The 21,595-nt window shown below is 37.2% G+C and overlaps 2 protein-coding genes across 2 annotated transcripts; both read right to left on the minus strand.

Annotated features, from left to right (window-relative positions):
- Positions 1 to 3,303: 3,303 nt before the first annotated feature.
- On the minus strand, positions 3,304 to 9,029 carry LOC106179897 (solute carrier family 22 member 1-like). Its single transcript, XM_087008740.1, has 4 exons — positions 8,544 to 9,029; positions 6,773 to 6,876; positions 6,171 to 6,325; positions 3,304 to 3,326 (listed from the first exon to the last, which is right to left on the minus strand). Exons 1-4 carry the CDS (start codon positions 9,027 to 9,029, stop codon positions 3,304 to 3,306), a joined length of 768 nt encoding a protein of 255 aa, XP_086864866.1.
- A 4,525-nt stretch (positions 9,030 to 13,554) lies between these two features.
- On the minus strand, positions 13,555 to 21,000 carry LOC106180518 (organic cation transporter protein-like). Its single transcript, XM_087007566.1, has 9 exons — positions 20,500 to 21,000; positions 20,160 to 20,263; positions 19,057 to 19,211; positions 17,514 to 17,682; positions 16,922 to 17,149; positions 16,210 to 16,424; positions 15,818 to 15,926; positions 15,174 to 15,392; positions 13,555 to 14,823 (listed from the first exon to the last, which is right to left on the minus strand). The coding sequence occupies exons 1-9, from the start codon at positions 20,989 to 20,991 to the stop codon at positions 14,748 to 14,750; spliced, it is 1,767 nt and encodes a 588-aa protein (XP_086863692.1). The 5' UTR covers positions 20,992 to 21,000; the 3' UTR covers positions 13,555 to 14,747.
- Between the last annotated feature and the right edge of the window lie 595 nt (positions 21,001 to 21,595).

The raw sequence follows: 21,595 nt of genomic DNA on the forward strand, positions 1-21,595 counted from the left end.
TTATCCTCCACCCCTTATGTGACAGTGAACGAGGAAAAACATGTAAGTACTCTATTATCAACATCTAAAAAAAATCAGGTTAGTGATACTTAGCTGAACTTCATACTCAATAGTAAACAATGGCTCAATGTTACAATCATTTTATTTATTTATTTATTTATTTTAATACTTATTTTAATATTCAATATCAAAGTGATAAGCAGATAAGCATTGGTCAAATAATCACATAGGGCAACATTATCATTGAAGCATTTTTATATTAGAGAAACTTGTCTAGGTGAAATAGAAAATAAGGTTCAAGGCATTTAGTGTTATTTTAGAGCTATTACCCATCTTAATACTCACGTTTGATAATGTTGCGTATCGGCATGCGCAATGTAAGGGGGTTAGCAAAAAAATTAAGTGATGATAACTTCATCTCCACGGTACAAAGTTTTGACATCTTCGTATGCATAGAAACTTTTAGCACTGTAAGATCAAAGATAGCACTACCTGGTGGCACCCATGGACACACTGAACAACTCAGAACAAAAACTAAAATGAAAGGCAGACCATCAGGTGGAATAGTGATATATTACAAAAAAGAACTTATGAAAAGCATCCATGTACTTAGTAGTAAGAGTGAAAATCTACTGTGGGTTAAACTTGCCAGTGAACATGTTGGTCTGGAGAAAGATGTGTTCTTATGTGCAGTATATGTTAAGCCCTGCAATGGCCCTTCAGATGAAAGAACTATAGAAATATTAGAAGAGGAAATTGCTAATTATCAACCACATGGGTCAATATGCCTAATTGGAGATTTTAATGCAAGAACCGGGACATTACCCGACTTTATTAAAGATGATAATATGTTTGGTATACCTATGACTGCTAGTTACCCAACAAATAGATTGTCACAGAAGAGAAATAATATTGATACTATAGTCAACACACAAGGAAAAACTTTGCTGGAATTGTGTAGGAGTAGCAATTTAAGAATCCTCAATGGTAGAACTAAAGGTAATTTAGTTGGCTATCCTACCTGCTTTAACAAGCATGGATGCAGTGCAGTAGACTATGCCATTACAAGTGAAGGACTGATGAGCAAAGTAATGTATCTTACAGTGTCACCCATAGATTACCTATCAGATCATTGTCTGTTGGACCTTGCAATCAGCACCACAGGTACAAAAGCCATGTCAAATGCCCACTCAATCCATAAATTTAAAGACCGCTACATCTGGGATACAGAGTCAGCTGAAAATTTTTTAAAAGCTCTTGAAACTGAGGAAAGTCTAAAATCAATCAGTCAAGCACAGACTACACACTTCCCAGTCTCTAAAGATGGAATCAAAAATGCCTGCGATAAACTCACAGTTATCATTGAAAAAGCTGCAGACATGTCTCTTCGTAAAAGAAAAGCTGCTACAAACACAAAAACAAAACAGAAACCAAAAAAAATGAAAAAACAACCATGGTTCGACAACACTTGTTCTGAAATTAGGAGGAATATCAAACATCTTGGAAAACTATTACAAAATAATCCGCATAACAACTATATCTCACAAACTTTCCACATAACTACAAAGAAATATAAACAACTGCTAAGGCAAAAAAAGAGGGAATACAAAGATGCACTGTTAACAAAACTGCTGAATTCTGAAAAAAACAACCCAAAAGAATTTTGGCAAACACTAAAAACCCTGAAGGAAAGAGAGGACAAAAGTAACATAATCAGTCCAGATACCTGGCAACAACATTTTCACCAACTCTGTGGAATCCCCCCTACAGATAATCAGCAAATAAATGATGAAATAAAAAGATACGAGGAAATGGAAGGAGACCTTGTCCTAAATAGTCCCATAACAATTGGAGAAGTAAAGAACGCTATCAAAAAACTAAAAAATGGCAAGGCAGCTGGTGAAGACTCTATTAGAAATGAAATGTTAAAAACAGGAGTAAATTACCTAGTGGGACTAATAACAAAAATCTTTAACTTAGCACTAAATACATGCGAAACCCCGGATGCCTGGAACTTAGGCCTAATACTGCCCTTATATAAATCTGGAGATCGAACTGACCCATCAAATTATAGAGGCCTATGCATAACAAGCTGTTTAGGGAAACTGTTCAATTCTATACTGACAAATAGAATCACTCAATTCATAGAAACAAATCAAAAGCTAAGTGAAGAACAAGCTGGGTTCAGACCTGGGTATCGCACAACAGATCATATATTTACCCTAAAATCTGTCATAAACAAATATCTAAACAAAAATAAACGTCTCTATACCTGCTTTGTCGATCTTCGTAAAGCCTTTGATACAGTCTGGCATAAAGGTCTGTTTATAAAACTCCTGAGACAAGGTATCAGAGGCAAAATATACAAACTCATAAAGTACATGTACAATAATACAAGACTAGGCGTATCGGTTCACACTGGTTTCACTGAACCCTTTTTGTCCAAAATTGGCATACGGCAAGGTGATAACCTTAGTCCAGTACTTTTCAACATTTTCATAGATGACATAAAAAGTGAACTTCACATAAATGATACCTCAACAAGAGTTGATGGTCTAAGTCACATACTATACGCTGACGACCTAGTCTTACTCTCACAAACAAAAGAAGGACTACAGACCCTACTTAACAAACTTGAAAACTACTGTCTGAAGTGGAAATTGAAGGTGAATGAAAATAAATCTAAAGTTATGGTATTCAATAAGCTTGGGAAAATTGACCCACATACGTTTACCATAAATAACAGACCTATAGAAACAGTTAAGCAATTCTCATACTTAGGAATAATTTTTACAAACACAGGATCCTTAAAACAGACAATGGAAAACCTCAAACAAAAGGCCCTCAAAGCTATGTTTTCATTAAAAGGGATGCTAAATTCTCAAGAAATTTCCTCACCCCTACTTACCATGAAACTTTTTGACCAAATGATTAAACCAATCCTGCTATATGGCTGTGAGGTTTGGGCACAAGAGATATTTATAGACAAAAAAATGACACTACACAAATTGAATAAGATGCCATTTGAACAGATACATTTAAAAATGTGTAAATGGACACTAGGTTTAAGAAAAACTTCCAGCAGTAATGCTTGCAGGGCAGAACTTGGACGCCTTCCACTGTATTTGGACATTGTAAGTTTGGTGTCCAAATACAGTGCAAGACTGGACAACCTTCCAACTCACAGACTAGTCAAACAAGCTTACGACATGGAGCAAACAGAAAAGGGAAAAAACTGGTTTTGGGCTACTACAAATCTTTCGGCATGCTGGGAAGTTTACCACCCAAATAACAACACACATACTAAAATCCACAACCACCAATACCTAAAGGAAGAAATAATAAAAAAAATAAAGTCAAATTTTTGGGAAGAATTGCAAAAAGGAGAAAACAATAAACTCAGAACATATGGAAAAATTAAACACACTTATGAGGCTGAACCTTATGTAAAACTCAATGTTCCTTTAGCTCAAAAAAGGGTATTAGCAAAAATGAGAATCAGTGATCATGAATTAGAAATTGAAAGAGGGCGATATACAAAACCAAAGAAGCCAATTGACAAAAGGAAATGCCCCCACTGCGACTCAGTAGAAGATGAAGCACACTTTTTTCTAGAATGCAGTGAACACAGAGTCGAACGGGAAATGCTGGTCGCTTCCATACCAGAGGTGAATTTGCAGGGTCCAACAGACAATAAACTATCTATTTTACTCAATCCACTCTCTGCGCAGAGTGTGATTGCCATATGTAAATTTGTTAACAGTGCAATTAAAAAGCGTGTATCCCTGCGTGGATGAGCATAGTTTATTACTTAAATTATTCTTTTTAATATTTGTATTAGTTAGAGAGCCTGTAAATGTAAACCATTTCTTTGTGCTCAATAAATTATTATTATTATTAAAAGATGTTGGGAAACTTAAACGCACCGTCGGGTTACATTTTCTTTCTTGATGACTTCAACACACATTTTTTACTTGACAGTGTATGTTTGTACAGTGTTTACGTATAGAAAAATGTACCGCAAACTTATGTTAAAAAAAATAAAGTACGGTAGAGTTTCAAATTCTTATATAACCTTCAGTTTTTTCCGTGACGTATCAGGAAATTCTTGATAAATCACTGTCACAGCACGTTTTCTACTAATAGTGCGTAGTGATTGGTTATTTTCTGGGAGTGAACTGGTGCCTGTAATGCGGTATTGCGCTTTGGATAAAGAATGTAATTAAACCGTTTGAGAAATAATATAGCTTTAATTAGGCCACACTTTTTTATTTTTATGGATGACATCCTCTGCGTACCCCGAAATCGGTGCGAGAGGGCGAAAAAAAAACGATCCAAAAAATTTTGCTTTAGTAAAGGAATGCTGTCAGCTGGAAACACAAATTTACCACAGAAACACGTATCAATCTAACAATATGTCTTTATCCATGCTCTCAGAATATTAAAGCATTATGAACACTTCACAGAAATGTTTAAAAACGATCAATACTACCAAATCTATTAAAGGTTATTTCAGTCGATGCCATTATGTCTACTTCGCCTCACACGAAGCAGCCAAACTTTCGGGTGGCATGTCCGACCTAAGCTCAAGCCCACCAAATACCTCGACGCCCTTGTCGACCCTTTTTTCGATTTCTACTACCCAATGGAAAATAAACATAGAACCATATAAAATGAAAACATTCATATGCGATGACCGGTTCTCATGGCAACAACTTTCAACTACTTCTTGAATTTTAATATAAAATTTGTAAAAAAAAAAACCCCAAAAACTTGACAATTTGTGCTACACTGATGTTAAAATTGTCTTAACCTTGTAGCATTTTGTTGGTTCCGTTTAGGAAGTTTAAGCTGTCTTTTACTTATTGTTAGCCTTTCAGACTATAATATGCTGTTATTTCCAATTACGTCCGTCCACCTTTAAATAGGTCACATATTAGAGCATCCATTTTGTCCTCATTGTCAAATGGCAATAAATTGTTGGTACGAATTACTTAAATTGTCAAAAACGAATCATTTAATTGGATTTTTTCCTCGTTGACCGTTTTGGGCCGCCGTAAAACGAAAACATGAGCTCTTTGATGCAACCGAAGAAAACATACGGATTTTGCAACCTGCCATTCAAGAATTATTTTCGGTGACCAAGAGTCTATAAAGAGGAAAAAAGAACCAAGCTTGTGATTGCAGCGTTATGAAATAATAACTTAAAAGAATAAAACTATGTTCATATCGAAAAGTACTTGCATAGATATCCAAACCCTCAGAGAACATTTTTAATGACCACCAAACCAAACCAAATAAACTAATAGACAAGCAGGGTAATGCTAGGTATGAAAAAAGTGTCAACAGCCAAAGGGCAAAACACAAATCGAACAATTGAGGTTTCGTTTCATTTAACCTCAAAAATCCATGTTGTTTAAATGTTTTTATTAGGTAAGAAAAAACTTACCACCAAAAACACACAAACAGAACTCCAGGGGAACATGCTGCCAAGGCTAGGTGACGCCAATTGCGTAAAAAATAAGCCTCGAATGCCATTACTATATGTCCCAAACCAAAAAATATTCCTATGCCCATCGCAGGTATCCTTCTTTTACTGACACCTACTAATTCCATACCTACAAGAGAGAGTTTGATGTTATTCTTACTGATTTTCTTTATTCCAAAGTCCATCATGAACAGCCTTATACACGAATGCTTGTGATCAATAATATGATCAGTAATAACTAAGGAAAGGTCAATCACCATGGCCTGTGACGTCCTGTCAATTGTGTCAGGTAAGATAAAAGCAACGATAATGACACAGGGCTGCATTGTTTACTTATAGATGTTTTAGGTGGATATTTAAATGTATTCACCGCCAGTAAGATAAAATAAGTAAGGGTGCAATACATATACTGTACATGTATACGCGAGACTACGCATTGGCCTTGCAATAAATAAATCCCATCAAAATAAATGAAAATATTTTTAGCGGATACATTGTTTGTGCATATTCTTGTTTATAGGCCAACTGCTTACATGTTACTTCAAGGTTTTGAAATGCGTTAAATATACGAGGTATGCATTCGAAGAAGTGATATGAACATATATTTAGATACTGAGGGAAATCAAAAAGGCAATATTACGAAAAAGACATAGACATAGATATCCTTGCGCTCGATACTTACCCAACGTGTACATGGCAATGAAGGCGCTTGAATCAGAGGCGCCTTGGATTACGTACAGAATGCTGAAGACAAGCATGTTAGGGGCAAAAGCCAGAGCTATTCCAGATAAAACCTGAATACTAATACTGGCTAGGAAGACGGGACGACGGCCAAATCTAAAAAATAAGTCAGTAAACAATATAGAAAGCAATAACAATGGCAAATGTAAGAAAATGTTAGCTGATAAAATACTGGGGATGCTAATTTTTTACGGAAGGAGCATGATCAAATTGGAAATACCACAGAAGATGCCATTTTCTAATACATAACCTTATGTCTTAACCTTTTATGAGAGCCATGTGTAAGATCAGTGTATGCACGAACCATTTAAACCCCTTTAAATAATTTTTTCTTATTTTCTATTATGACACCTCTTAATCTGCAGTCTGAATCAGACCTAAGTAAATAAAATCAAGTAGATAATCACAGCTTTAGTATAGCGGCCGTATGTGACTGCGTGTTATCTACTTACTATCACACCATAGCAAGCCAGAATACACTGTGTCCCGAAAGCGATATCACAAACCATCACCGTTCAAACTATAGGTATAGCCAAACCGAACCTGTCAGAGAGCCATCCAGTGAGGAAGACTGATAAGAATTTGCCAGTAAAGAATACGGTATTACAAGTACTCATCTGCCAAGCGTTCTCACAACCGAGATCAAACTGAAATGAACAACATATGGGAAGTTAGTCACGTGATGAGATAGAATACACAATCGAAAAATCTACCTAAACTGAGCATTAAAACAGACAAAAAGAATCTCAGCATTTTTTTCTATAAAATCCAGGTAGAATGTCTGAAACTAATGCATCCCGATTCATTTAACTCTTCTGGAGTCCAATGAACCAGACTCATTTTTGAATCATTGCCTTGGGATCAAGTTTTCATAGCTAAATTTCAATGCTCCTTTGCATACAAATATGCAGATTCATGATTTCACATTTTGATAACAGAGAAGAAAAACGACTTGGGGTCCAGTGGACTCCAGCATGGGTTCACCGGATCACCAACAGGAAAAGTATTTTATGTTTCGGCAGTTTTGTCTTTGAGTTAAATTCTGTGACAGTAAAAGTCCCACATTTGTAGGTAATGTCCAGTTGTATATGTTCTTTGGGGGCTTCTGTGATAAACTTGCCACTCCCAGTCACATCTTCATGGGAGAAAAAATTTTGTGCATGGTCTTTGAGTTGATCACCAATATACTGTAGCCCACAGTTACTACTGAGGTACATGTATTTGTTTCCTCTAATGAGAGGCACAGAAGAAAGATAAACCATCTGTGATCGGTTTGGTATTCAAATGACCTGCAAAATATGCCCCTGTCGTGCCGCAATTTCAGAGTACAAGGTGCTTGAGAGAAGGTTCTACTGACATACTTTAAAACATACACACACATACCAATACTTCAGTTGGCCATGGCTGGTTTAATTTGGCCCTGGTGCTGATGGGAAAGTTTGCGGAAAAAACGTAAGGACCTGTGCAAAGGTTGTACAAAATTGAATTTCTTGATTCTGCTGTTGAGATCTATGGGTCAGCGGAAACCCCTCACCCCCAAAATCTGATTTACATATACCTACATGTATTAGTGATAGTTGGGAAAATGGAGATGTGCCTGCATATGGCAAAAGAACTAAACACCTGGTTAGATTTTACTTGTACCCCATCGATGGTCAAATTCGTAGACATGTTGCAGAATGTCTCGTGGAAGTGCGTGTGCAGGATAATATAGCCTGAGGTGCCGGATCAGTCTGTGTTTGGAGAGCATTACATGCCCATCGTTTTGGTACATTGCCACTTCTAGAACAGATTGGGGCATTTTAATGCATTTTAATGGGAATAGCATTTGTGTCAGCTCTCTATACACTGTGTAATTCCACTGCATGATGCAGACAAATCCGTGCTTTGTCCCTGAAAATAATCTTTTCCATCGTGCCAAACACCTTTAAATTTTGTACGTTTCCCCATGAACAAGGATTTTGACCACAAGAAGGACAACAAGAGTGTAGGTTTGCTTCTTTCAGGCAGTTCCATACAGACAATCTGTGATGAGATGTATCTGTTTCGCTGGCCACCTCTTCAAACTGATGTGCATGTTGCTGTTATTTTTAATATACTTAATTTACAAATCAAGATAAAATTTACCATTTATAAGGCACTAGCAGTTAAATTTACGTCACAGGTAGAAAAACATTTTACGTGTGTCATTTATATTTTTGCTCGCCCATAGCTTTTGTATACAAACGAAAGAGTCTTTTTGTGTCTGCAACGCTTAGTTCGGAGCCAAAGGATAGTAATAAACGGTGCGATTCCACCGTGTTTGAAAATTTACCTCTGACACGATGGTCGACTCATACTGGTCAGAGCTGTACACTCTCCCTTCTGGACACGATGATGAACTTGGTGGACCAACCTGGTTATTGTTCCCTTTGTGCTTGATGGCCGTCCAAGACGCGTTCTTGTTATTTCCCCGGGCGGTGTCGTAATAAAATGTTTCATTTACAAGAAACCACGTTGTTTTGCTGTTGGTAGACCATTCATCGAATGTATACAGTTTGCAAGAACTCCTTTCACCCTTGTCTGTGAGTGGTATGATTAGATTCAGCAGTTCCTCCTGCGAAACATTCCCATATTTACTGGTGACAACATCGACGTATGCTGAAGGTATCTTGCAGTGATGGTTAGGCTCTATGCCGTAAAACACAATACCAACTGTGGATGTAACAGAGTAAACCGCAACTATGCACAGTAAGGCATATCTCTGCCTTTGATATGTTCCAAGATCTCCCAGTATTTTCAGCAAGTCATCGAAGTTCATCTTTGTGTTCTCGATATCACCACTGTAACATAAATATAGGGGGTTAAGGTAGAATTTACAGGTTAACATGTACAATAATTGCTTGTTATCAAACTATTGGAAGATACTTTGCACGAACCGCACATAGATCACGTACAACGCATTAACAGTATACCAAGTGAATATAATTTAAAAACGAATTTTGCTTCAGGCGGTCCTCCCTTTTTCTTGTATATTCCCTCACCTCTAGACATCTTTTTATCCACCCGGTTCATGTACGTTTTATCGACACGTTTCGTATCTTAGCTTTTAATTTCTCAAATAAGAAAGCCATCTTAACCCAGCATGACGTAGTGATATCGCCTTTGCATAAAACAGATTTGACCACATAGGTTTTATACTAAATATCAGCCATATGATATTCAGTACAAAATGCTGGTCATGCCACTGTCACAAGTAGGCCTACATGTACGCATCTCCTTGCTACTGATAACAACAAATATTCTTCTTTTTTGCCGATTTTAAAAATCAGAATGCAGTAACATTTTACACATTTAAGTTCACATAGGCATAGAATACCAAGCCCAGATGTATTTTTTTAGACATTCTGCTTCGCGAGCTGGGTGTAAAACGAACGCAAGGCATTAGTGAACCATCTCTGCATATATAATGTAACTTAAAACTACCTCTGTTGACCAGTACAGGAGGAAATCTTTTTCATATAATCCTCAAAACGACCTGTGTGGAGCAGTGCGGGAGAATTCCTTTTCTTCTGATAAACCTTAAAGCTACCCCTGTGGTGTACTGTTGAAGTATTCCATTTTAACATGCTTGATACTTCATAATTGCTTCAGTTCAGTGCGATGAATGCAAACTGTTTTTCTCTGCCTCACCACAGTAGATTTGGAAGTTATTTAGCATAAATGCATCACGTTTCCATCATGCTGGTAATCAACTCCATTAATGCCATTCTCTACAGTACCTTAAAAGTCTTTAAATATATACTTATGTCGATATTTTGGATTCTGTCTTCCCCAAAGAAATAAATGAGCGTATACAAATACGTAGGTTGAATCGGAGCACATATCAACGACATCTTCAAAGTTTAGTTAAGGGTGTGAAGGGTATGCAAAAAGATGTTGCTAGCTAAGAGGGTACCCTATAAGAGGGTACCCTACGTTCCAGAGTTAGGACTCGATTTTGATTTCATATGTAACTCACATCAGCAATACCCACCTCTAGCAACTACCGGCACACGGAAGGCGTGTTCTGCAAAATTTTCGTCAAAGCTCTGTCCCGCCTTGAGCTGTTTTGGCACTGTGATCTCGCGTGGTCTCGTGAAGAAGAGATAAAGAAGCAAAATGGCTGACGCGGATTTCGAAGCAAGTGTTCGTTTGGCTCTCAGTTTGATGATACCCTGTCACTCGGGGTGCTATCAAGAGGGTATGGGAAAAGCTTGACACATGGCAAGCGTGTCTATTGTTTTTAATTTTTCATTTAAGCAATAAAATGCAAGAACATTTGAAATATATTTTTCTTTTGTAAATATAATTCATTGTTCAATTAGCATCTTAAATACAAATAGATTAATGGCGTTCAAATGCAGATCTCAATTTGGAGTAAGTTGCTTTGATCGACAGTAACTGAAAAATTGTCGCTTAACCACAGGACTTTGTAAAGCGTACAAGTTTAAAGAGAGAAGGTATAGCGAACAGGATAGCATTATAGTGCCTTGTCGTTCAGGGTATAAAAAAGGGTATTTGCCCTGGTATAAAGTTGATTGTTGGGGTCGATGAGATCTGACCTCCACCAAACTATAGTTGAAGCCTTGCCAGCACCAACTCACATTGGTCCAGATAGCTACATTCAAAAATGGGCCTGAAATGGGCCTCAGGACATCCGTCGTCACTAGACAGCTTAGTGTTTCGAAGATAATATTTTATCAAAATCCTACAGATGAGAGCTGCCATGCAGTGGAGCTTCTGACAAATCCAATGAAGCCTGTACTGACCTACATTGCCAGAAGAACCAGCACTAACATTGCCATTGCCATTCCAACCGAATAACGATCTCATCATTTGCTTCGCCGACAAAGTTTGAACTGGAGACTCGGCAAACATGACTAAACGGTAAGAGGGATGGTTCAGAAGCCAAAGTTAACACGTAAGCATCACATGAACAGGATGCGCTGCGCAGAACAGAAACCTAAGAATCGTGCTGTGAAACCATGTGGTCTTTTAGATTCCTACCCATGAGATGATCGTTTGGGAGTGCGTTGCCTAACTGGAGAACATATATCACAATAAAACGTACAAGAAATAAAAGCCCCTAAAGGCTTTTCTGTCCATGTTTAGGTGCTTTTTGTTCCATTGGTGTCAGACATTTGTTCTTTCTGGAAGAAAGCGTCAAAGCCCTGCCTTAAGGTGATGTTTTTCGAATTTTAATTTGATCTCATTGGTACGTGCAATATTCCAGGACATCATTCACTTGCCGCATCGCATTGCTTTCCCTTCACCGTCCGCTTGGTAAGGGACTTTATAAACGTAAATATTATTCTGCCCATGGATCTAACCCCCCCCCCCCCCCCCAAAAAAAAGCCCTGATATAAATCCATTACCGTGTTGTAATGTCGCATCTAGCCCATATAAAGGTAAAATTTTAGGTCCCTTTCTCGAAGACGCAGTGAGAGGCCATGTCTCTACTTCATCGAGGTGTCCCTTGGCATGGTACTACGGTTTTATTCCATTTTACCATTTTGTGCATCTTAATCTGTGACCATAGTTAACATGACTGCTATGTAATCTTACCTTCGTAGTTAGGTGCGTCAGAAATGCTCCTCAACAATTCTCTGCTAATAGAAAAATTCATTGTCAGCGTTATGTTCTAGAGTCCTCCGCAAAAAATTAATCAGACGTCAAAACGGGTCATCTGGGTAGTCATACAACCTGTATGACATGTTGACAATTCCAACCACCCTTCAAGCATACCATTATTTATGTTCCACAGCATCACGAACAAAGAGATACAGGTTTGCACTAGTATCTCAGATCATTTATAAAAAATTATAAAACCCATGTGGCAGACAAGACTGACAAGATGCAGGTGGTAGGTCAATTTCGTAACTGAACTGAATTTATTACATAATCTCTATCAAGAGTGAAGTCATTCTACAGGTGTGGAGTGTTATTCCATGTATCTACATCTATCTATCTATCTTTGAAAGTGCCTTTTGAAAGACAAAAGATGGTAAGCCAATTATTCAAATTGCTACGCGTGAAGCACGTTAATTCGTAGAGCATCAACACTAGTACTTTTATGATGATAACACATATGATTCTGAGATCATTAATTAACAGAGACAAGCTCATGGCTGCTGAAAGTGACTATTTTGATATTCCAGTTATGTGACATCACATAAAATGAAAAATAATCTAAAACTGGAATAACAAAGATCCGCCCTTGCGTCGGGCACCAAAAATCATCAGTAGTTGAGGTGGCAATGTTACACTATAAGATGAATTCCATCACGGCTCGATGGAAAACCTTTGTCGAGGTAAATTTTATCAGCACGACATCTGGTAAGTGTCCTTTGGAGTAGCCACACGTACACTTAATTATTCAGATTTTGTTACGTTTATTATGATTTCAATCGCTGATACATCGATTCAGAGGAGTAAATCATAGCAAAAAAAAAAACAAAAAAAAAGAAAAAAAAACTGAACTTTGTTTGAATTTTCTGTAAATTGCTACAAGCAGCATTTGTTCTAGAACAGATGCTGACTCCCATCTGTCCTAGGACAGATCCCGATCGCCAAATGTCCTAGACCAATCGGCAATAGTTCTGAATCGCCATCTGCCATTGACATTGACATTAACATGCAGAATTACTTTTAACTTAACCCCGAGTCAGTTCTAGGTAAATAATTACACTGCTGTAAAAACTTCCCTTGTTTTGAAAAAATAAAAATGAAGAAACAATAGGATACTTAAGTGACACAGTGTTCGGTTTAGTTATATACATGATATGCGCACGGCAAGCCGAGCTTATGAATCACTGCGGCGATGCTCGCAAGTGACAGGTGAATATATCGGATGTATCTGTTTACTTTCTTTTGCTGTATTTTCATTATTTGTTTTCTCATTCATCGTTCATTCATTAGCATGTGACAATCTGATCAGCATTCAACTGCACGGCAACACTGTGTAGAACTCATAATTTATCAATAATCATATTTCATCAGTACTCATCAAATTTTGTTACATGCAGCTCGAAAAAAATTTCAAAAAGTCACTCCTATCTTTGAAAATTTTGAAGAGCTACTTCCTTTTTCTTTTTTCAGTCTGAACAACACTTAAACTTGCAAGTCCCATCAGAACACTAAGATCAAGTGTGAAATTTATCAAAGCGGGAAACAAAAAATAACTGTTTTCAAAAAACACAAGACTTGGTTAAGATTGCAGTCTCAATTTTTGGATCAAGTATATATATATATATCAGTGTAAACCAGTATATAACGGATCACACTGTATGTACATGTCAGGTATCATAAAAGCATAGTATCTTTAGTATATAATATCCAGTTTGTTGACAGTTTGGCTGCAGGAGGTCTCTTTCAGCAATTTTTTCTATACGCCATTTTACATGATTCTGCTGGTTATAGATATTAAAATAGAAGTTTGATTCGCCGTGCATACTGTATAATTATTATGCAGATTGTAAAGTATGACCTGCAATAAAAAGCCCGTCGTCTCCATGGTGAATTATTTAAAACTAGAAAAGCACTCCGAGAGCGCAGACCTCCGCCAAGGCAGCGATTTTTTATCATTATTGATTATTGATTGATTATTGATCCGGATCACCACCAAAAACTAATCACTTTTAAGTTAACCCATTTCCCACCTACCCTGAAAATTTCATCAAAATCGGTCCATAACTTTTTGAGTTATGTTGATGACAAACAGACAAACAGACAGACAGGAGTGAAAACATAACCTCCTTGCCGGAGGTAACTACACATATATATGTTTAGTATACACCATTAGTCAAAAAGGTTGTGTCACCTCTAGTTCCATACGTTTTTTTTTTACAAATGATCACCTCACATGTGAAAATTGTTATAAACTGTGCTTTATGTTCCAGATACCATATCTAATGGCACAGAAAATACAAAAAAGGGGCGAATTACGACATCCATATGTTAAATCAATGATTCAATTTTTTGACATTTACCTCTCAAATTCTACGTTTCACTGTGAATTCCACAGAGGTAAAGAAATGTCCATAAAACTGAAAAGACACCACCAAATGTGACCAAATTTACACAAAATAAGCATTAGCAGTGGAATGTGCTCGTTAAAGGTCGCCTGTCTAATAGCGTGTGTGTATAGACCGTGTACTGCAATAAGCTTCTGTATACGGCTAGGCATGCGTTCAACAACGGAATTCTGTTTTGCGGGATATTGTCCCAGGTTTCGTAAGGACGTTGGCAGAGTTGGTCCAGGTTAGTAGGGGTTGGTTCCCCTCTGCATTGCACACTCCAATTCATGCCACAGATGCTCATTATTGTCACTATCATGACTCAAAGATGGTTGCTTCATCCTCACAATTGGCAAAAAATCAGTCACCAGACGAGAACTATGAAGCCTGCAGTATCCCTGAAATAACTTCTTGCAAATTGGGTGAGATATCTGCATCATATGCTTTCAAAGAAACTTTTATCGTCACAATCGATGTTCTAATCACAAATAAGAACTTTCACCGGTAGTTGTGGTGTCTCGAGCCTCATTTCCATCCTTCTTTGAAGTACAACCCAAGCTTAAAATATAAATACAACTCATAACATCATGTCATAATTGGATAGTTGAAAAATATTGAGTGAGAGAGAGACAGAGGAGGGGAATATGAAAGGGTCTGCTCGACATAATTAAGCATGTTAAACAAAGGAAACTAGCATCTGTTTCACCAAACATCCGCGTGACCACACGTAGTTTTAAGAAAACCAACTATGTTTTTGTTAAATAAAAATATAATAGCTTTTCTACAAACAGAATGTGGAAAACTGCCCTTACATTTGCTTGTCCAGTGCGACCAAAACAATGAACTTAACAACAACGTAGGTTTACCTCTGCTTATGAAAATATTCTAAAATATGTGCATGTTCTTACATTTTCCTGTCAAGCACGACGTCCCATTCTTCCACGGTCTGCAGAAGTGGTTTGTTCAGGGTCTCGGGAACCAGGAGAATCAGGAACCCGGTGCAGATGGCCAGTGCCCCCCAAATAATGAAAGGAAGTGGTCTGTACACACGGCCTAGGAATAGAATCTGAGGGGTGATTACGGCGCCAAGCCTGGCGACCGACGAACAAAAACTCAAACCCATGTGCCTACGAAAAAAAAAAAAGATAAAAACAGGTCACATATGTATATGTGAATTTATTTATTTCATGTGTATAGAAAAATATGGGATTTGATATACACAAAAACAGTTGCCACTTTACAGGTATAAACAAAGTAACAAAAAAGATGCGTTTTAAATTGTAAATAATAACCCGTTACATGTCAGGCGTTAATGAACAGAATAATTACGGATGAAGGCTAGCATAATTTATACCAATGGACGACAATGATTCAACCTAATCAACCACAGAACTTACAAAGAACTAAAATCTGCGTGTGCCATAATCATATGTTTATTTCAATGTCATTTTTGCATTTAAAATGGGAGGTTTAGTTAATAAATTCTTCACTTTTATAGTTGCCCTTTTTATTTAAACTATTCTAAAGAACACTGAGGTAATATAATAAGCACCTGATAACAGTTGGGTAACTCTCTACTAAAAACATGCTGAGAACCGCCTTCGACAGAGTGATCAGCATTTTCCCGAGTGCGGCACATGCAATGGTGAGATAGAACATGCCTGAAAAGAAACCAGGATTGGCATATTATTCCTTCCGTCAATCTATCTATTCCATCCTGCAGATGTGTAGATTTAACACCATAATATAGCTCACAGCAACAAATCTCATCAGCAGTATAGTAAGCTGAGTTTTTAAAGTGAAATATTACTTTGATTTCATACCAAAACAAACTGAAACATATCGTGAAACAACGCGTTTCCCAAATTTACACTATTATTTAACCTTTCCATTCAGTTGGTTTATTTAGGCATATCACTTAGTCGCACGTCTGTCCATAATTACTTGTTGGAATCAGTCCAGAGGCAATACAAAGACTGCCACCCAGACAGATTGTCCCAAAGATCGTCTTCCGTCGTCCAAATTTGTCTATGCAGAAGGCGGCTGCCAATAGCCCTGGGATATCTGCTGCTCCAAGTAGGGCAAAACTGAGATATAGACTACCTCCTAGACCCTTGGCATTCAGAGTTAAACCATAATAGCACATCATATTCACCATCCTTCGGAGGAAAACAAAAAAAAATCTCACCTAGCTATGTCGACATTTTGAATTATACACATGAAATCATAGGCGTTGAAAAGTACAAAGAAAGTACCACACGATCTTTTGAAATGCCATTAACCAAACCGCTCTGTGTATAAAACAAATTGCGATTATTACAAAAAATTTAAGTTTTTAAGATATAAATATGGTAACTTAAATATTCAATTCTTTTTTAAAAGATTGGAAAACCTTAAGAAACTGTTGAAAGTACCCAGTAAAAGAGAGTCCTCAAAGTATACAGTATTATTCTAATGATAGATTTAGAGTAGGTACGGTCGATATATCAATCTGCTCAATATTGAATATCGAATCACCATATTTCATGCGTGTGCGACATTTCCCAGCAAACACAGAACGTTTTATAACGTTACCATAACGTCACTATAACGTTCTTTGTTTATATAAACGTTACGGTAACGTTATAATAACGTTCCGTGTTTGATTGGTTCCTACCAGATTAAAGCCATTATCGAAGTTATAAATGCCCTTCTCCAGGTCCTGAACAGCTCAATGTGGGTATATGTTGCCCCACGGTGATCCTCCTCGCCTTCTTTGAACAGACTATCTACAGTCTCTTGCTCTAACTTCGCTTTGTTGACCTTGGCAACGCGCTTTATGATCACCTCCGCCTCCTCATGTCTACCGCGTGCTAGGAGCCATCGTACTGATTCAGGGAAAAACCTAGAATTTCAAATATTACCAACACACAGACTATGATTGGAATATGAATTATCGCACCTTACCTCAAAATCAAGGTTTGTTAGAACTTGAAATGTGCACAAAATATTACTGACAGGAATGAAACTGCTGTTACTTAGTCAGGAAAGCAAAAATGCACGTGGTTTATGTGACATTAACACCAGATGACAATTACATTTATACAAAATAATGAAAATAATGATTTTAATATTTAAAACAATAATAATAATAATAATAATAACCTTCCTGGTCATAAACATAAAACGCAAACTAGTTTTCCCACACACGTAGCATGATATCTTACCACTGTTGCTATAAACGCAAGAGAGCCCAAGTACCAACTTACCACCAAAAACATACGAACAGAACTCCCGGGGCATTTGCCACCAACGCAAGATGACGCCAGTTTCGTACAAAATAAGCCTCAGTTGCCGTCACTACGTGTCCTAAACCGAAAAATATCCCTTTGCCCATCGCAGGTATCCTTCTTCTACTGACCCCTACTAATTCCAGTGCTGTAGGAAAAAGAAGAAATTAAAACAAAATGATGCATGTACCGGGGTATATACCCTTGCCAGTGGCAAATGTCCCGTTTTTAGCTGTATGGTCATGTGTATATGTTATCTTCAGGAAGTATCCTTTACATTAATATACAACACGCACCACAATTCCATGTTTTGTGCTGCATTTCTTTCATTCCGAGACCCCTTGACAATCGCATACTGTATCGCAATAAAGAAATAAAGAAAGTTGAAATAAAATAACTGAGAAAGTTACGTTTATGAAGAGTGTTGGACATCTAGTTAAGACCATATAATTATTAAAGGAATAAATGATTTTTTTAAATTTTTAATATTACATTGTTTGCATTGTAGGTTTTTTATGCTTCTTCTTATACTTCTGTTTGTAAATGCAAAAACGTAAATAATTTAATATGGTGTTTAAGTATATATTTAGTAGCTAATATGTATATAAATTTTCTTGACGTATTTGTGAATTTCCGAGTTCAAGTAGAGAAATATTTAATGTTGTGGATAGGACTGTGTTCTGACAAAGGGAATGGAGGAATGGAGAGACCTTTGGTTTGTTGTTGAAATCAAACTGTAACTGAGAGATCGGATGAATAAAAACAAAAGAGCTAACTTATATAACTTATATATCAGCTTATGCATACGGTGGCAGTTATGACTGCCCTCTACAGTGTATGTCCGCAGTCGTGTGTCAGGAGACCCCGTCTGCATGGGGAATATAGGATGTAGTCATCAACGACCAGGGGAGAGATTACTGCAGTCGGTGAACCAATAAAGCACCCATGAAAAGGTGAAAGAATGACGTCACTATCCAGGGCATTAGATTGGCCTTCGTCAAATCTCTCCAACCGATTAAATGATCACTGACCCTTTAGGTGTTCCACCAGTAACCAGCATAAGCCCTCGTGAAGAGGAGTGAGTCTGGATATTGGGTCAGCGAATGTATATAACAGTTGCATTACCTATATCAAATTGTTACACCACTTCTTATAATTACACTGTAGAGAATTATCGTAACTTGGCTTTGTACAACACTGTCCATTTCTGTACAGGACGACGTTCAATGTGGTGCCAGTAAAATCTTTGGCATTGGATCACGTTTCATATTAGAGTGAAAGTTCTTGTTAAATATTTTAATATTAACAAACTTTTCTTAACGTTTTAACAAGATATACATAAACAGTACTTGATTTTGTCATTTGTGCTTTTCCCTATTGTTGAATGACCACTTTTACTTGGTCTAAAAAACCACGAAAAAATAAAAAACATCATAATTTTGATCAAATGCCTTGAAGTATATTGAACAAAGTTAAAAAATAAGAGAAACCTCACGTGCAAACGCTTGCGCTCGATACTTACCCAACGTGTACATGGCGAGGTAGGCGCTTGAATCAGCGGCGCCTTGGATTACGTACAGAATACTGAAAACAAGCATGTTAGGAGCAAAAGCCAGAGCTATTCCAGATAACACCTGAATACAAATACTGGCTAGGAAGACGGGACGACGGCCAAATCTAAAAAAATAGAAAAAAATAAAAATAAACAGTTACTGGTGCACCAAAAGGGAGAAACAATTACGCTGCCTACAGGGTATATACCGTACCTGCATTTATAGTTAAATTGGAAACTTGTAATTTTTACGAGTATTATTTTAACAATCGATGACATGAGATTTGGCTTTGTTTACATTTAGAATTCAATAAGCAAGACGGAAGTTTACCTAATACCTGCGTTATTTTTCAAAATTGTTATACAATAAATCATGTCAAACGTTAAAACCACGATTGACAGACTAAATAATTTTTTATCTTTGGGATGGATCAAATTGATAAGTTGGCGACTCTCTCTAAACAGGGTGGTAATGGAATTTGTTTTTGTTTTTAAACATATGATGTATGGCGGGAGTAGCAGCTATATTTAACAGTCGGTCGAGAATTTCATGTGGGGGTTTGGGAATGTAAAATCCACAATGACTGCGACTTTTGAGCATAAAAAACAAAAGAAAAACAGCGTAAATATTTTGCCTGGGGTCAATTGCGAGTATTTCTCAATTTCCAAACATATACCCAATGCTTCCTTCCACTAAAAATCGATTTCCTCACAATAAAGGTAGCCCTCCTTAACCCACTTATTAATTTTGTCTGGCCTTCTAGATCTAGATACAAACTTACTGAAAAGAAAACCAAGCAAACTTATATTTTCTCTTCCTTGCATTTATGATTAGAATCATAAGCGGTTACGAGCACTTTACACTGGTGGATCAAGTCTTTATATGAGGGAGTGATATGGAAAAAAATATTCAGCGAGTGAAGTTCGGCAAATATGAAATATGGACAAGAACAACATGTCAGGTAAAATTGTAATGACTTTATCTCTCAGCATAATTATTATACTGATTATTGGAAGCGTGGGGTGTGTGAAACGAAGAACATCGACCACAATTTTGGACTTTGTATGCTTACCTGTCAGACAGCCAGCCGGTGAGAAACAGAGATAGTAATTTCCCAGAAAAGAAAACTGAATTGCAAGTACTGATTTGCCATGCATTCTCACAACCAAGATCAAACTGAAACAAGAATCAAATATTTTTTTTACTTCTTTTACGATGATAAAGATTTGACAATGGACATGTATTCTTTTAACACGAAAAAGATAACTTCACTTTAAAAATTATATTAAATAGGGCCTACTGTAGAATATCGATATAACATTGAAGCGGTATGCTCATCATACAGTATCAAACAGGAAAATTGTACTTCTTAAAAATGAAAAATAGTCCATTCAGCCCTATTAAAAATTTACCTCTGACACGATGGTCGACTCATACTGGCCAGAGCTGTACACTCTCCCTTCTGGACACGGTGCTGAACTTGGTGGACCAGCCTGGTTATTACTCCCTCTGTTGTTGATGACCGTCCAAGACGTGTTGGTGTTATTTTTCAAGGCTGTGCCATAGTAAAATGATTCATTTGCAAGAAACCACGTTGCTGTGCTATTGGTATACATGTACCGTTCATCGAATGTATACAGCTTGCAAGAACTCCTTTCACCTTTGTCTGTATATGGTATGGTTAGATTCAGCAGGTCTTCCTGCGAAACATTCCCATATTTACTGGTGACAACATCGACGTATGCTGAAGGTATCTTGCAGTGATGGTTAGGCTCTATGCCGTAAAACACAATACCAACTGTGGATGTAACAGAGTAAACCGCCACTATGCATAGTAAGGCATATCTCTGTCTTTGATATGTTCCAAGTTCTCCCAGTATTTTCAGCAGGTCGTCGAAGTTCATGTTGTAGCAGTGTTCTCGGGCCCTTCTGTTTAAACAAAGTTAACTATGATGTCAACCTTGTTAAAAAAAGTGAACTGAGAGGTGAAAGAGAACCTTTAAATACGAAAACAAATCGATGTTACGAGACATAATTATACTGAATGTAAACAAAGTATGATTTAATGCATTTACATGTCGTTCGAAATGTCAGCTGACAAAATACACATTTGGTAAGTATAAAACTATATCAAAATACATGTGTCAATATATGAACATATTAACACTGTCTCTTTAAGGCCGCATTCAGAACAATTTGATCCGCGGACAAACAGGTCATATAAATATGGCCGACCCACTTAAAAGCTAGCCGCGCAACCCCCTAATAGACACTGAATAGATTCCCTGGGGAATTACGCAACAAGTAGATTTGTTAGTCCAATGTTGTGAATGCGATTTAAGAGTGTCCCGGGCCCCGTAGGAGCCCCCAACACCATTCCACCCCTATATACCTATAACTATAAATACCCATTTCAGTGTACATCACATGTAAATAATAACTATTGGCTCACCTATCACTCAATTGATCGCTAAACCTATCCAAGTTGCCCTTTCAAGCCACTGGCAC

This window comes from Lingula anatina, chromosome 3 (assembly GCF_051362555.1).
Source record: "Lingula anatina isolate TDL-2025a chromosome 3, LinAna3.0, whole genome shotgun sequence".
In the NCBI taxonomy this organism is placed as follows: Eukaryota; Metazoa; Brachiopoda; class Lingulata; order Lingulida; family Lingulidae; genus Lingula; species Lingula anatina.

Excerpts from the sequence above, each read along its gene's own strand:
- LOC106179897 (XM_087008740.1), bottom strand. The coding sequence starts at position 9,029 with ATGAACTTCGATGACTTGCTGAAAATACTGGGAGATCTTGGAACATAT. Across the intron at positions 6,877-8,543 it reads AGTCGACCATCGTGTCAGAG|TTTGATCTCGGTTGTGAGAA; the intron begins GTAAATTTTCAA and ends TGTTCATTTCAG. Across the intron at positions 3,327-6,170 it reads CATTGCCATGTACACGTTGG|GTATTGGTGGTTGTGGATTT; the intron begins GTAAGTATCGAG and ends TTCTTCCTTTAG.
- LOC106180518 (XM_087007566.1), bottom strand. The coding sequence starts at position 20,991 with ATGAACTTCGACGACCTGCTGAAAATACTGGGAGAACTTGGAACATAT. Across the intron at positions 16,425-16,921 it reads TCGATAATGGCTTTAATCTG|GATGGTGAATATGATGTGCT; the intron begins GTAGGAACCAAT and ends TTTCCTCCGAAG. Across the intron at positions 15,927-16,209 it reads CTCTGGACTGATTCCAACAA|GCATGTTCTATCTCACCATT; the intron begins GTAATTATGGAC and ends GTTTCTTTTCAG.